The sequence below is a fragment of the Phragmites australis genome, chromosome 3, assembly GCF_958298935.1.
Source record: "Phragmites australis chromosome 3, lpPhrAust1.1, whole genome shotgun sequence".
NCBI classification, from domain to species: Eukaryota; Viridiplantae; Streptophyta; class Magnoliopsida; order Poales; family Poaceae; genus Phragmites; species Phragmites australis.
In genome coordinates, this window is record NC_084923.1 from 811,989 (window position 1) to 829,722 (window position 17,734).

A 17,734-nucleotide genomic window follows, 5' to 3' on the forward strand; every position below is an offset into this window, starting at 1 on the left:
TATCAAGAATAATATAGAAATCACGATGAAGCAAACATCCAAGGAAACAAATACAAAAATTTTATCATGTCCAATTGTAAACTACAATCATTAACACTATCTATTATTATCTGTTACAAAACTATCCTTCGAGATTAACTTGTAGCCATAAGTCTTCAATGTAGGTCACACCACTGTTGCCAGGTACGCCCACCTTTTTTCAATAAATCTGTTCACAAATCTGAGGTCCCTATTGCCCCTGATTAACGACCGCTGGAAGGCTGCACAATCCGAACAGAGACGTTTAAATTAACTATACTATAGGGTAAGTTGATAATTTCTAATTCAATAATTATGTTCATGTACAAAAAAAATTAGATGGCTATAGAACTACTCACCCTGCAGTTCACGACTTTCAAGATGATTTGAATTGAATGCAAATATCATGTGATCTGAAGTCTCCAAACACCCTATCATAAAGTGAACTTTCTTAGTTACTATGTAGTTATATAAGTAGAAACTATATCAATATTCTTTATCTTATCTAAACTATAAGGTGAGGAATCACTGACTGTGTCTCCTATTCAATTTCAGCATGGTCCCAATGATAACGTGTTTATTATTTCCCGCAGATTGCAAGCTTACCGCATAACGCTCTAAAAGCTCACACCAAATTCCAACAACTATCAGATTGAACCTACAATTTAACAATAAATAACATATGATGTTATGCATGAAATTATTATCTCTACTATATAAAGCTTGAGTTAACAAATTTTCGATTCATATCAACAAAAGTATACCTTGTATCCATTAGTATGACCTCTCTATAGGTTTTTCTGTGACCAACGTGCTCAAGTTCACACCAGTGCATAACAACTCCGGCTACATCTGTATGATTTATTAATTGTATCAGTTTATTAAATGAACACTCCTGCTTCTCTCAATATAATAGATAAAAGAAAATATTTTACACTTAATTCTTACCTACAAACGTCTTGTTTGGACGTCGGTACACTTCATGGATTCGCATGAGGTGCTTCGGATAGAGCGGAAATTGAATATGCAAGGTATACGGCTCAACCCTAGTGCGGTTGTTCAAGACACACTCGTACCGGTGCCCAATATTCCGAAACTCCACTGCCTCCTCCCAGTTAGGATCGAATCTCACTTCATGCAGGGTATAAACGCACCCTTGTGCGAGTAAAGTGTTGAATCTGTCAACATTGTTTTTCAATGCAATTGCTTCTATTTTGGATCCCTTAAAATTTAATAACAGGAAAGTTAGGTTGCGATAATATTTCTTATAAGACGATTGTTATCTCTATCCATTAGACAAGTGACTTACATTGATATCCATGGGAATGAAGTGTTGGCTATCACGATGACGAGAGAGGATCGGGAACTTGACATCTACCCTAACAACGACACTCCATAATCTCTCCAAGTCCAAATATTCAATGTCATCGAATAATTTGAATCTGTATAAAATTACATGTTAGCCTTATTTGGTTTATAATTTATTTTAGCTACATGTTGATAGGTGAATATAAACACACCTAGGCACCACTGGCTTGTGAGAGAAGTTTGCATATGTTCTCTTTCGGTTAAGATCCATAAGGCTATATGTTTGTAAAAAACAGACCATATAATCGCATAGGCCCCAAAAGAACACAGCAAACGTCAAGGATTCAGATAGCAAAATAGCGAGGTGGAAGGAAAAAACAATAGGGTAGTTGATTTGGGCCAGAAAGGGTACAATATCTCATATCTTGGATTCAGTCTGTACTCACATTCTGATAGTTTCAAATTTTCTTTTGAACTAAAAGTTTCAATAATTATTCATTTATTTTCCACACGCAAGTGCTAGAATTAGCCTAACTTTCATATACAATAGATAGTACAGTGGACAGATAGTCCAAACTCGAGAAAGATTTAAATTTTAACCGGCCACTACAAGTGTTAGAACTAATAAACCAATCTCCACAGAAAAAAAACTGACGCGAGCACAGACAGCCATGAACTTAATCTTGGTTGTCATGCACATGAGTAACATGTTACCAGAAAACTTTACCTACACGTGTCCAAAACATAGATGGAATTGCATTCATAAGCTAGTAAAAAAATAATATACAGTATTATCAAAACAGAGGGCTGATAATCACAATTTCCCCTCTCTTAAGTTTGCAAGCTTGGCTGAGGAAAGTGCCCATAAAACAAACATAGCTTGTCCTGAACTTTGCTATTAAAACAATAAAGCAGCTCCAATTTCAATAGGTAGTTCTACCAAAGTATAGCTCCCATCCTAAAGAGTGCTACTCGGATCAATAACTTTCTATATGAACAACACGGGAACAATTAGTCTAATCTGAATTAATCTGACTGTATCAATATAGAATCAATCTGCAGCAAACAAATTGCACAATGCAAATGGGTATCCTGTTCCTGTATAGAACTCAGGTGCGCTGAGCAATCAATTCCTATATGTAGAATCTCAATTGGAGAGAAGTAATTTCAAGTTACTTACCAACACACTAAGACTATAGAGAGGTTGAATACCAGAACCTACAATGCTTGCGGTCTGCCATAAAGAAAATAGTAAAGTTCACATTAGGCATGACGAATTGGTGACAACAGAACAAAACAAGGCAAACATACAGCACATTGTATGTTGTAATAAATGCGACAATTTGAGCATGGATACTAATATTCCATAATTAAAATAACAAGAACATAACAGTATAAAAATTATAAACATGATCTTACACGAATGTGCCAAAGGTTTATATGGAAAAGCATCATCCATTATGTAAAAGAGAAGTACTGGACAACAAATATTTGTAAGAAAATTTGCTCAGACAATGATAAACATTTGGCCCCAAGACTTTGAAAGTCTTGCTCCCTAATTGCCCTATAGAAATCATCATCAATTGGGTAATATGCCTAAGCATCCACAATAGAGCTTTTTCACATCAAATGCAGCTATTCCAGATTTCTGCACAGCATATTTCATAATATTTTAGAGATAATTCAGATAAGTAACTCTTTTTTTCCTAACAAGAAGAACCCCCCCCCCCCATTCCCATTGAGATAACAGATTACATCCTATTCAACAGCCTACTAAAGGCATTCTAATAACAAAGGTAGTGCATCGCACTGTTACAATGTCACTTTTCTCTGGGAAGTAGCAGTTTAATAGTATAATTTCTGACATCAAGTAGGCTAATATAGATAAAGAAGTCCTTGATAGGAGGTGAAAAGACATTGCATCTCTGGTTTATGTGCATATGTGACTTATAACAGAAATTATAAAGCCAAGCAATTCAATCATGAAAAGACTGTACAACCAGCTAAGTTCCAGGACTGAATAAACTGCTGTTATTATTTCAAAAAATCACTGTACAGCCAGCCAAGTTCCATTCAGCACTACCAGCAAGTCATGGTCAGTGCATGCCATGCAGCTAACATCGCAATCACCCACCAATTCCACCAGTAGCGAAAAAATCTTTAGTCAATATGCAAGTGCTAGAATTAGCCTAGGTTTCATATATAATAGATAACAGATGGCCTTACAGTTATGTATATCAAAACCTTTGTTCTTTAAAGCCTCTTCAAGGATTAAACGTCCAGGCAGAAATCACTCACCCAATATTGAAGTTTATCTTGCAGAAATCAACATAAAAAATAATTAATTAGGAAATTAAGCTATAAACAGAATGTTCTATTGAACAATTAGTCTTTGGTAAAGAACCTGCACAGCTTAGAGGGTCCAAACAAGAATACATGGTATCAAAATTGTAGATTCTGATCCAATATAGCATTGGCAAAGATTGATGTCGGTATCATATTTTTATGACATGGTAATGAACTTCAGATACATATAGTAAAATAACATTTCTCATTGCACTAAGAAAAAGGATATGAAATGTACCAATACAAGATAAGAAAAAATGATGCACTAAAGAGTGTTCTTTTTATCAAAAAGACAAAAAAAAAATATCTATATATTATGCATAGTTTTAACACATGCACATTATTATGCATAGTTGTAACACATGCACACTATATATAAAGAACTGTCCATTTCGCCCATATATATTGTTTTAACCATTGCATTAAGGAATCATAGAGTTACACATTGATGAAACCAAAACAGAAAAGAAAAATAGCTCGTACAGGGGTCAATCTATAGGTATGCACATTGCATAACACCTATTGATAAAAAGAATCATGGATGACACAAAAATAACATCATATCATGCAATGGTGGTTGAAACAACCTTGACATCAAACTAATGAGAAATGAGACCTAGCTATCATGGTAGCTGTCCCCTTTGGCTTCATGCACATAATACATGCAAAAATAAATTCATTATATACATTCTCTGAGTGGAGGCCTGCTAGATCATTTCCTAATGATGCTAGCAAGCAACATGAACCATAGAAGTATCGTATATAGGTCAAAAGGTTCAGAACAATCAAAGATTACTCAAATAGCAATTGCTAGGTGCAACAAGACCACTTACAATAACACCCTTAAACGTATGTATTGCACAGTATAATACTATCTGCGGCCTCCTTTATTCAAGAACAAAAGGTCTGCATACAGAGAATTCCTTACAACAGCAGTCGACTTACCACACAATCGCTAGTCCCTCTTCCTCCTCCTCGATGAAGTGCACTCCTCGGTGTCCTCTTCCGTCCTCCTAGTTAAGGCGCCTTCCCCCTCGGCGTCCTTCCTCATTCCTCCTCGAAATACAAACAAAGAAACACCAAAAGGTAAGATTTATACTGTCATCAGCTGGCAAAGTAGCAAAAAAGGAAATGCAAAATACGGAATCACTGTTATCGAAGGAAAATCAACAAAACAGGAAATGCAAAATACGGAATCACATCGGCAGGCATAGGCAGCCATGTCCGCCAAAAAGGAAGTGCGCCATACGGAACCACCTCGGTTGGAAGGCGGCGGCAATTTCCCCATATATCTCGCCTGCGTGGGCCCAGATCGTGCGCAAATGGCGGGAGGAAGAGCACGGTGAGGAGTACCGGAGGCGAGGAGAGGGTTCGGGGAGGAGGGTGGGTTGGGCCGTCGGAGAGGGGATCGGAGTGAGAGGCTGCGTGGGCCCAGATCCCACGCGAATGGTGGGAGGAGCACGGTGAGGAGGACCGGGGGGCAGGAGAAGGGTCGGGGAGGAGGATGGGTTGGACCTCCGGCGAGGGGATCGGAGTGAGCGGCGGGGGGGGGGGGGGCAGGGGCGGGAGCGGCGCGACCATCGCGTGCGTCGCCGGTCAGGGCATCTATGTGAGTGGCACGGGGGGAATGGAGCGGTCTGATCTGCGTGGGGGAAGGGTGCGGCCCGGTCTTGCAAATGAACGAGCCGGCTGGGTCCGGTTTTTTGTTTCGATTTCCTATATGGATATTAGTTTTGTCCGGTTTAACAAGGTGGGAGGGTGGGTTTTATCCGGTTTTCAATTAGGTGGGAGTAGGAGGCAGGAAACAGACCGAGCAGAACACGGTGGGAGGGAGGGGAGCTGTTAGATTGGATCTGGAGGGTTGAATGGGGTGCTCGACACCAAACGCATTAGCACCTTTATAGTTTAGAAGGAAGGAGCGATCTGCTGCTTTGGCGCCAATAGAGAGTGTCAGATAATGTTTTCCCGCTCAGAAGTTGACGGGTAGTTTTTACCAAAACAACAAATCCATTAATTAGGGGGTAATTAATGGGGGATTTGGCCTGAGGATTATCAACAGTGTAGGGCTTTTAATACAAAGCCATCGATTTGGGAATGAGTGGGCTGGATTGAGGCAATGTGCTATATGATGTTAGAGGATATAAGTCCCTTCAATATACATGCTACAGTTACATAGCGATAAATCTTTCCTTATTACTTTGTATGAAAATTGGTAAGAGACTCTACTATTTACTGAAGAAGAAGAGTAACGGCCTATTCGAATTTAAGCACATATTGCCAACTTTTTTTACCATTGTCGTAGCATGCCACAATTTATTGCGAAGATTTTTTCGTATAAGTTAAATAAGAGTTGGTAATAAACTACGTATATGATAGATGTGGTATTACATAAGGTTTTGTTGCGTGTCGAAGGTGTGGTGCCAAGCCAAATACTAGATAAGTTTAATCAAACTTGGCTGCCTAGCATGTAGCAAAATGTGTCTATAAATAAAACCCCCTAAATAAGCTGACTTGATTCTAAAAGTTAAACTCGATTGGGAAGATTAGATCCTTTTCTTTGGTACAAACAAAAAAAGCTAGTAATTTAAATAGCTTCCTCACACAAAATAAAAATTTCTTCTTCGGTTCTCTGATCAATAATGTATAGAGGTAATTACAAGTTTGTTGCCACTAAAAATTAAAAAATACCAATAAAACTATCGCTCGAGTGATATTCTAACAAAATAAAAAATCAGTGATAATTTTGCAAATGACCCTAATATATAACTATAACTTATTTGAACCCTATGAATTTGTAGGTGGCTCAATACAAACGCTTCAAGAATTTGTTTGTGAATCCTCAAGCCTAGCTTGTGCTGCTAAACAGAACAAGAGAGGGGGGAGATCCAAAAATTCAATCACGAGTGGTCAGCCCTCCTGGACGAGTTTAAACTTCAACCCGATCATTTTTTTTTTCCTCGTCTCTTCGCGGACGCAATAAACCTTCTAGATTACCAGCGAAAAAGCGCCCCAATCCAGCACACGCACACACCCCGCCGAGGCAGATCAGCGCCCTTCCCACCTACGACGACGACGACGACCGCCGCGGCCCAATCAAAACCCCTCCTCCCCGCATCGCCAAGCCGCCGACCCATCCCGCCGCCCCCGTAGGGTCCTGCTCCCCCAATCCGGGCGCCAGATCTCGCGCGGCGGCACGCGGATCTGGGGTTTCTCTAGAGGCCGCGGCGAGGGCGGCCGGAGGAGGAGGAGATGGCGCTCTCGGGGATGCGGGGGCTGTCGGTGTTCATCAGCGACATACGCAACTGCCACAACAAGGAGCAGGAGCGCCTTCGCGTCGACAAGGAGCTCGGCAACATCCGCACGCGCTTCAAAAACGAGAAGGTCACTCGCTTGCTTCCCTCCCCTTCCTTCGAGGGTCGTTAGGTGCAAGCGCATTTGCAGAATTGAGGTGTGGTGCGCTCAGGGCTTTGCTCCTATTGCCCCGCTCCATTAGAATCAAAGAGCTGCGTGTTGCTGAGCTGAATTGGTTCTTGGTAGTGACTTCGGGGGATGCTACTAGTTATTACTTCTTTACCTTGCAGTATTTTATGTTGGACTAGCACAAATAATTCTACACCTCATGTTAGACTGTTACTAAATATTTGTCATTCAACCGTCGCTGAGGTCTCCCATCCACACCTTTGACCATCAAATTTTCTGGTTAAATGTTAGTAAAACTTGTTCTTAAAAAATAATGTTAGCAAAGTTTGACAAGTTTGATTGCCTATATTCTAAAAAGACATCCATGTAGTAATTGCGGGATTAAGAGTATAAATGAACTTATAAATTTTGATGTGAAAAGTCCAATAACAATGCTCTACAACTTGTTGTATGAATTATATGTTTCCGGACAAAGGCTCAATGCTGACTCAGCATTGAGCCTTTGTTGTCTGGAAACATACTTGCTGACACATGAAATGAAACTTTGCCATGTACAGATCTGCTCATATGCATGGCTCTGCATTAGGGAGCTCTGTAGTTCTATACCAAAAAACGGTACCACACTTTGCTATACTACCTTAACTTAACCGTGTGGGGTTATTCATCTCATCAAGACGACAAGACATGTAAAATGCCCCATATACAAAGATACACAAATCCATTAACTTGTTTTCCTGTTCACAACAGTGTCCTCGTGTTTTCCTCAATGTTTCAGATGTTATATGGACCATACTAGGCAATTCATGTTAAACTAGTGGATAATGCCAAAGATAACCATTTCCATTCAAGATAAAAACTTCAATCACCAAAGGCATTGCTTTTCCCTTGGAGTAATGCTGTTAAAAAATGCAGTTGCAGCCCTCCCCTTGATGTGCCTGAAAAGAAAACCCCTTAAATGATCGACAAAAGGTTGCAACTGTATTATAAATCACTATGATTTCTTATCTTGCAGAGCTTATCACCATACGAGAAGAAAAAGTATGTATGGAAAATGCTTTACATATATATGCTGGGGTATGATGTTGATTTTGGGCATATGGAAACTGTTTCTTTGATATCTGCACCAAAGTATCCTGAGAAACAGGTAAAACCTGCAGTTTCAATACCCTTAGTCATGGCATTCTTTTTCAAATGGTATACTCAAATTTTGTGTAAAATCGTCAAGGCGATCATGTGTACCTGTTTCCTTATTGCTATCCTTTGACCCATGCTGCAGGTTGGGTACATTGTGACATCTTGCTTACTGAACGAGAATAATGATTTCCTAAGGATGGTTATAAATACAGTACGGAATGACATAATAGGACGAAATGAGACTTTCCAGTGCTTAGCACTGACAATGGTATGCCATTCTGTCTTCCCGTTCTACTCTGTTTTTTTCCCTGCTGACTTGGTCAAATACTTTATTCTGACGGCAAATCAAACTCAGGGTATTAATCAGCATCCTTTTCTAACTGTAAAATACATTTGATTTATTGATACCACTTGTGTTACTGAAAAGTATTTTGTGCTTTAACAAGGAGTTAAGGACAACAAAATGGCACGACCACCATTAGGGAATATAGGCAACTCAAACCTGAAAGCAGCGCCAAAATTTTACAGCATTATGTTAAGGCTCTTTACTCTAATATAGGCAATTTCTTGTTATTTAATGGTTTCTATTTCTGTAACTTGTACTTCTTTACTTTATTTATTTTTGTTGTAATATAATGGCTTCTGTTTTTTTAGCTTAAGCGTCATATTCATTTTATGAAATAGCACATTGCACGCCTGATAACATAACCAGATTTAACAGTGTAGTCTATTTAACCAGCTGTACTGGACTTGAGAGTCTAGCTCTTACCTGATTCTTTTTGCAATTAGCATATTTTTCTGTTCTTTATGTGTTATATCTTTAACTAAAATATTTTGCAGGTAGGTAATATTGGTGGGAAAGAATTTTCTGAGTCACTGGCCCCAGATGTCCAGAAACTTCTTGTAAGTGAATGTTATTTGCTTATCTTCCCCATTCATCGTTTTGTGAATGGTTGTGTTAATGAAACATCTTATGGTTGTCAGATTTCAAGTAGCTGCCGTCCTGTTGTCAGAAAGAAGGCCGCTCTATGCCTTCTGCGGCTTTATAGGAAGAATCCTGATGTCGTAAATATTGATGGCTGGTAATATTATAGAATATATGCAGTGTTATATTCTATTTTTCTTAATGAATCAGCTAATTGATTTTGTCTATCAGGGCCGATCGAATGGCACAACTTCTAGATGAGCGTGATCTAGGTGTGCTGACATCTGTCATGAGCCTTTTTGTGTCATTAGTATCCAATAATGCTGAAGCATATTGGAATTGCCTTCCAAAATGTGTAAGAATATTGGAGAGGTTGGCAAGAAATCAAGATATTCCACAAGAATACACTTACTACGGAATCCCATCACCTTGGCTTCAGGTACTTCCCTTTCCGTGCCATCATCTTCATTTAGCTTGATTTATTATTTAAGTTAGACCAAATCAGTATTTCATTTGTGTCCTTTACCTTCTAGTATGCTTGACCGATAATTTCAGTGAGTCAGTGAGTGAACATGTGTAAACAGCTACACGAGCAATCAGTCATGTCATATAGTTTAATAGTTCCTATATAAACCCTCCAGCAGAGTTACAGTTTGTAAATCTGAAGATACAGCAAGCTGTGATGCAGAGCTGGTTTTCGTAAGTTTTTAAGTTAGAAATCCATGTTACACATTCTGTTCTGTGAATAAGAAGTAACCAGCCACATGAATTCATTGCTGAAACAGTGAAACTCAAACAGGTGGAGTTGCTATTGTTTTTTGACGCAAGTGGAGTTGCTATTGTTGGAATGTCTAGTTTTTTTATGGTCCGCACATCCAAATATTACTCAAAATAAAATTTTATTTTTGCAGGTTAAGACAATGAGAGCTCTTCAGTACTTCCCTACCATTGAAGATCCCAATGCAAGACGAGCTTTGTTTGAGGTACAACTTTTTTGTTTTAACTATCGTACTCCGCATGTACTAAAATGTGTGAACTATAATGATATCTTATCATTCTTTAGGTTTTACAACGCATTTTGATGGGTACTGATGTTGTTAAAAACGTTAACAAGAACAATGCCTCGCATGCTGTTCTATTTGAAGCTCTTGCTCTGGTGAGTTTATAGGACTTATTATTTTTGTTTGTAGCAATTTGGCCTTACCATTTCCTTTTCTGCAGAACCTTCATGTTCATGATTTGTCTACATAGACTCCGATGTTTCACTTTACCAACTGAGTTCAAATTGATAGTTTGGTGTCTTTTTTTTTCCGTTTTGCTTGAATAAAGTTTGTTTGCATATACAATACTTCCAGGTCATGCATCTGGATGCTGAAAAGGAGATGATGTCGCAGTGTGTCGCTCTTCTTGGGAAGTTTATTGCAGTCCGGGAGCCAAATATTCGGTATCTTGGTCTGGTAAGTGCATTTCTTCTGAATGTAGTTTTACTTGACTAATGCCTTTTGCTGGCAATCTTGCATCCACATAAAGCTGTGCAAGTGGAAATTGTATCATATTGTAACAGTAATCCATCCATTTTCACAGGAAAACATGACTAGGATGCTGTTAGTAACAGATGTGCAGGATATCATCAAAAGGCACCAGGCTCAAATCATTACTTCTCTGAAGGATCCAGATATCAGGTTTCGAGGCTCTTCCAGTTTGTTATTTTTGAGTCTTTACCAAGAACTAAACAGAATAATATGAGTATCCTTTTTTTTTCTCCCTATAGACGGTATTCGGAACGATCTAGGGTGGCTTCTACATTGAGTCCGCACTTTTAATTCCAAATGAACCGCTTAAATGTATATTTATTATTCTTTATTTGTAATGATCGATCCAATCATTGATTTTTTGGTGTAGTTGAGTACTCCCTCCATTATCTTGTACTTGTGGTCCTAGAATTCCTGAAATCACTCGAAATCTCTGGCACTCAGGAGTTACTTTGGATGGTAGTAAATGTTAAACACTAAGAATAAAAAATGCTTAACATTTTCATTTATGAATGATGTAATCTAGATTAGCTCTTCCTCTTAGTGGATTCAATTCATTCTGTTCTTTTGTAATGCTTATTCACCTTTTGCTGCAGTCTGTACTTCACATATATATATTACTGCCTTGCAGTATTAGAAGAAGGGCTCTTGATTTACTATATGGCATGTGTGATGTTACAAATGCGAAGGAAATTGTTGAGGAGTTGTTGCAGGTAACTAATCCTGTGATAGTGGTCCTGCAAGAAAAAAAAACCTTAACCGCACTGCCCTGTTTTTTATTCATGCTACCTGTTAGGCCTGTTACGGGGTTCCTAAGACTGTCATGTTTTCTTTTCGCTCACAGTATCTTAACACAGCTGAGTTTGCAATGCGAGAAGAGCTTTCTCTGAAGGCAGCTATTCTTGCGGAGAAGTTTGCTCCAGATCTTTCGTGGTAAGATTTTGACTATGGGATCAGCCCAATTTTCCAGTTCCTGTGTTGTGAATTGTCATTTATGTCTGATAAATGTGGCATTTCAAACTATGTTAGAGCATGTCTGCATTGTGGTTTGCCTCAGCTGTGCAATGACCAACCTGATATTTATTTACTGTATTCCTACATTTCATGCAGAGTAACAACTGTAGCGAATGGTATCATAGTTGAATGTGCATTTTGATTTGTGAAGTTTTTGCTATATCAAACTTCTATTTGTGTAGGTATGTCGATGTTATTCTTCAGCTTATAGACAAAGCAGGAGATTTTGTAAGTGATGATATATGGTATCGAGTGGTGCAATTTGTCACCAACAATGAAGATCTGCAGGTTTTCACATATATCTAGTTGCACAAAATCTTCTCAACTTTGTATGGTGAATTTACAGTTTAACTTGCAATTTTATCAGCCATATGCTGCAGGAAAGGCAAGAGAATATCTTGACAAGCCTGCTTTGCATGAGACAATGGTCAAGGTATTTTTCATCAGCTGAAATTGTTGTATTAGAGGAATGAATTTGCAGAGCTGCTAGATGATATTAATTTTCAATGGAACCTGGTATACACTCCATTGTACAATATGCTTTGCCTTTATGCTGAAAATATGCCTATTTTATTACATGATATTGCCTTGATTGAACTGGAATCTTTATTGCAAGTTGGGGTAGGCTTTACATTTTCATGCTTGCTTTACATTGTCCTTTCACACTTATATAGGTGAGTGCTTACCTTCTTGGGGAGTATGGTCATCTTTTGGCCCGAAGACCTGGTTGTAGCCCTAAGGAGTTGTTTGCTATTATAAACGATAAACTTCCAACAGTATCGTAAGTTGTGAAAGCACCTATTTGAGTAACTTCAATGTCATTTTCTATCCTGTCGTAATGTATGTATTATCATGTTTTCATCAGGACAAGTACTGTTGCCATTCTTCTCTCAACCTATGCCAAGATATTGATGCACACTCAACCTCCTGATGTGGGACTGCAGCAACAAATCCTGACTATATTTAAGAAGTAACAAATGTTTCTTCCAGCTTTGATGATATGCTACCATTTTATGTGTTGTTAAACTTTTGTTTCTCTTGTTTATATTTCATTCCAGGTATGAGAGCTATATTGATGTTGAAATACAACAGAGAGCTGTTGAATATTTTGAACTAAGCAGGAAAGGCTCTGCTTTGGCCGATGTGTTGGCTGAAATGCCAAAATTTCCTGAACGTGAGGTAACTTACACTGCAACCTGTCACCTCTATACTCATATTTAACTGGGCAATGCTCGTATTTTGGTCAATTTATTCCATTTGAGAAGAATATTTTTCCCTAACTATGGGTTTACTTGTCAAATCTAGTCTGCTTTGTTGAAGAAGGCTGAAGATGCTGAAGTTGACACAGCAGAGCAGAGTGCTATAAAGATACGAAGTCAGCAACAAACTTCCAGTGCTCTTGTTGTAGCTGATCACCCCCCTGCAAATGGATCAGCAACAGCAGCTAATCATCTCACTCTTGTGAAGATGCCAAGTCAAACTATTTCGGATATTCAGGAGAGCAGTGCAACTTATGAAGAACCTCCCAAGCCTCCCATTGAAACTCCCAAAGAAAATGGGTCTCCCCTCGAAGTTGAGAGCAAAGCTACAAACATTACCGAGGTCAACATTGAGAGTAAAGTTGAACCTCCTTCTACATCCCATCCTGCTTCTCCCGCAGATCTCCTGGCAGATCTTTTGGGTCCTCTTGCGATAGAGGGTCCTCCTGCTGTAGAGCAACAACCTGCCCAAGGATTAGAGGCTAACCAAAGTTCAGTAGGTGACTTGACACTAGCTACCCTTGAGGATCAGTCCAACTCAGTTCAGGTACTAGTGTACTCATATTTCCTTTATCGGTCTGTAAGCTATTTTTTGTGTACCTTTTTGTATTGTGGATGATCTCTTCTATTGGCACCTGTCAACTGAACTCTGCTTTACACAGCCAATTGTCAATGTTGAGGAGAAGCTTCATATATTGTGCACAAAAGATAGTGGAGTACTGTATGAGGATCCTCACATTCAGGTTTGCATGAGTTGATTACTTTGCATCACTTCCATAACTAAACTTTTATCCTCATGTTGCATATCTGCCTTGCCTTAACCTTGTACACGAATTTCCTTTTCGTACTGGACCTTGTTTCTAGATTGGTTTAAAAGCAGAGTGGCGTGTCCATCATGGTCGTCTTATTCTTTTCCTGGGGAACAAAAATACTTCACCTCTTATGTCAGTGCGGGCTCTGATTTTGCCTCCTAGTCACTTAAAAATGGAACTCTCGTCAGTTCCTGATACTATTCCTCCAAGAGCGCAGGTATCTAGTGATGCAGTATAATGATTTTGCATCTTTCATGTTCTCTTCCAATTCTTTCTTCAATTCTTCATTTGTTATTTTCTCTAGGTGCAAGTTCCACTAGAGATTGTGAATCTCCGTGCAAGTAGAGATGTTGCTGTTCTTGATTTCTCGTATACATTTGGAACTGCACTGGTGATTGTTCTATGTCATCATGTTTTTCCTGAGTGTCCAGGTGTTCCCTTTTTTTTCTGATCAGGTAACAGTAATGTCTTTGCTTTGCTTATGCAGGTGGATGTAAAACTTCGACTCCCTGTTGTATTGAATAAATTTTTGCAACCTATAACTCTTTCCCCTGAAGAATTTTTTCCCCAGTGGAAAGCATTAACTGTTCATTCACTGAAGGTCCAAGAAGTGGTAAGGCCTCGATTGTTCTGTGAAGGATAAGTGGAGTTCAAGAGAAGGGTTTTCTACATGATAATGAAAGATGCTCGTTATGATTATTGGGTTAAGTGGTGTTTGGAACAATCTTTCTAATGTCCAGCTTATTATGTGAACAAACAGGTTAAAGGTGTGAAACCATTGTCTCTTCCTGAAATGGCTAATCTTTTCATGAGCCTTCATTTGGCGGTCACTCCTGGACTTGTATGTAGTGTGATATCTTTCTCCCCATTTTGAGCCTTTTTTTTCAAACTATTGAAGTTCTTGTTCTTTTAGGATAACAACCCGAACAATCTGGTCGCGTGCACTACATTCTTTTCTGAAGCAACACGTGCCATGCTTTGCCTGGTAAGCATGATGAAAAATTGTTTTTTATTCTTGGTTTTGTAGCATGGCAGCTTTCCTTCTGTGAAGAAAGGGATGATGAAATTGTGCAGTTGAATGCAGCTAGTTTGCCTAATATTCTTTTGGAGCTATTCTGGCATTCGGCCATTTAACAATTAATTGAACCCCAACTGAACCCCAATCCAACCTACTTCTGTAGATTGGTTATACAAGATCGACAATACCCTGATACCCTCAAGGCAAGCTTACTCCTGAATCTTAGACCTACTTGTAACTGACAAGCACTATTCGGTTAGATTTGAACCCACCCCAGTTTGGTATACATGCTGGTTTCAACCCAAGCAATTTTTCTTTAAGGTTTATTTTTATCTGCCATACAACAGCTCACTAGACTAATTGTCCAGTTGGATCAAGGGTAGCGTGAACTTTGAACACAGCAATATATCTTAATGGTTTTCATAGCCTCTGCTGACTATTAATGCAGCAAATCTTTATGCATGCATGCTGCTCTGTCCTTTGTACTTGTTAGCACAGTGGAATTAATTGATACAGTAACTGTGCATTAGCTGACTACCAACCTTAAGAAAATGCTGCACCTGAGTCTTTTGTCGGATGTACTGAGCTGTAGCTAAGCTGAAATATTCAGTTTGTGATCCTTGACAGAATATGAGTGCCTCTTTGCAAGTATATTGGAGTGGTCATATATATGAAAAGCAAAACAATATGAGAGTTGAGTGGAAATCAGTGAAAGCTCAAATGTCTTCTGTTCTGTTTCCCATTTTAGTACTTGCTAATCTTTTGTAACATGCAACTTTGTACATTAGTTGTTATCCCTTTAGGGAGACTTGTATGTTTTTTGACATGAGTAACACTTTGGGCGCTTGTCTTTGACTATTTGCAGGTAAGAGTTGAAACAGATCCACAAGACAGGACTCAACTCCGGCTAACAGTTGCTTCGGGAGACCAATATTTGACATTCGAGTATAAGCTTACTCCATCATTTGCACTGTACAATAATTGTTTCTTGCTAATGGGAATAGAAAAGTTGATTCCGAATTTTGCTGAACAGGTTGAAAGAGTTCATCAAGGAACATTTAGTCGATATCCCAAGGACTCAGGCAACCCCGACTCTTGCTCCAGTACCACCACAATTGCCTGCTGCAGCACCTGCCACATACAACGACCCTGGTGCCATGCTTGCTGGGTTGCTATGAGAAATGAAGAAAAGGCAATAGCGTTTTGATGTACATGGCAGTTATTTAATATGAGGATCTAACGTCTCCACAAGCATCTTGCTGCCTAAACAACATGTGGTTGAAGATCGATGAGGAAAGGGCTGGCGGAGTCAGCTCCAGCTGGTTTCTTCACCGGGAAAGCGCTAAATTAGATTCTTTTGGGCCATTGCAAGGCCTCTCCATCGAGCAGTTGCCATATTTGCTAGATTCTTTCTTTGTTGTTTCTCATTATCTTGCCCTTTTGCCCCATTTGTATGACTCGTATTGCCCAGGTCTGGTGGTGGATATCAGTAGTTTTGTGTGTGTTGTATAAGGTGCTAGGTTTTCCACCAAGCCGATTGTAAAGTTGCCTTGATGCGCATTGCATTACAATTTGTACCAATAAGGTTGGAATAGTGAAAAGAAATTAATAGGTTTTAATTTGTGCATGGTGCGCAGTTGCATATCTCCTATGCTTTGGACTGGGGATACACATCGGCGCATTATTATTCCTTCCTTATTACAGTGGTCAGTGTTTAATGGGTTTCTATAGCTCCTCTGCTGGTTTTATTCTAATCATCAGCGGTATTCTGTCGTCTGGACACAGCCGGTTGATATTCTGAACGGCCTAGGCCCTCGATGTGACTGCCGTTGGGCCTCAGTCCAAGGTTTACAAGGGCCGATTGCATAAACTGGTTGGGCCTTTGCCAAACTTTTTTTTTTTAGAGAGAGAGCCAGTGTACCAATGTCGATATTAGTTGTTATTTGTGCCTCTCGAAAATAACTTCCGACTTGTCACTGTGTGCTTGTATTTTCTGCTGAGACGATATGATCATACGGCGGGTGTTGATATGAACTATGATGCATTGTTGGATGGATTGCCGTACCGCTCCTAGCGATTCTAAATGTAGAAGCCATGAGCGCGATGGCATCCAGGGCATCTGACATCAATGCAACAGTTGCCAATTGCGATGGTAGGAGTCCGATGTACCTGCGTCACGGGCTACACGTAGCTTTCATCGGCGAGACACCAGTAGCTGTTGGCTGAACCTTTGGTGATTTGCTGGTTTTTCTTGTCCACACCCGGAACAAATTCTCAAGTTGGCAAGAGACACGAGTGCGACGGCACATGTGACTTCTTTTCGCGGTCATGCTGCCACAAGAGACGCCATCGCGATTGACGCTTCAGCTTATTGATCCCAGGCGTCTGGCCCTCGCAACACGCCAATACGTCGACACGATTGACGCGGCGTTTAGTAATAGCACTAGTGGAAGTGCATTGGCGGTATGCATTCCTTGCCCGTGGCATAACGTTGTGGGGCACAGGACAAGCACACATATCTAAAGTAGTATATGAGGTAATATAAGTAGTATATGAGAGGAGTATATGTAGTATAATGGTATTTTTGGGAAAAAAATAGTATGGTAGTTATATCGTGCAAATTCATAGGTTTAATGTTTAGACTGGCCTGAATACTGATTATTTGGTTGAATAATTATTTAGGAATTAGGTAAAAAAAGATTGCAGTGACTGTTGGTGGATGAACACCGCAAGCGGGATCTCGAGGGACCCTTCGAAATTCGGTCGGGGGGCTGATTCTGGATCTACCTCGTACGTGGGGTTAATGCAAATGTATGTGATCTAGACGGGACGAATGATCGTCGGTTACTAGGAGTAAATGCACAAGGGATTTAGACAGGTTCGGGCCGTATAGAGGCATAATACCCTACTCCTGTGTGTCTGGTGTGTTAATAATGCTCTTGGAATGC

The 17,734-nt window shown here is 39.6% G+C and overlaps 1 protein-coding gene across 1 annotated transcript; it reads left to right on the forward strand.

Moving 5' to 3' along the window:
• The first annotated feature begins 6,529 nt into the window (after positions 1-6,529).
• Positions 6,530-16,430, forward strand: LOC133911384 (AP-2 complex subunit alpha-1-like). Its single transcript, XM_062353607.1, has 26 exons — positions 6,530-7,053; positions 8,105-8,236; positions 8,369-8,494; positions 9,067-9,129; positions 9,211-9,308; positions 9,383-9,590; positions 10,063-10,134; positions 10,215-10,307; positions 10,507-10,608; positions 10,736-10,833; positions 11,315-11,396; positions 11,528-11,616; positions 11,880-11,985; positions 12,065-12,130; positions 12,372-12,478; positions 12,563-12,667; positions 12,756-12,876; positions 13,003-13,503; positions 13,619-13,699; positions 13,821-13,985; positions 14,073-14,159; positions 14,256-14,381; positions 14,529-14,609; positions 14,682-14,753; positions 15,652-15,731; positions 15,820-16,430. The coding sequence occupies exons 1-26, from the start codon at positions 6,922-6,924 to the stop codon at positions 15,962-15,964; spliced, it is 3,138 nt and encodes a 1,045-aa protein (XP_062209591.1). The 5' UTR covers positions 6,530-6,921; the 3' UTR covers positions 15,965-16,430.
• Positions 16,431-17,734: the final 1,304 nt, after the last annotated feature.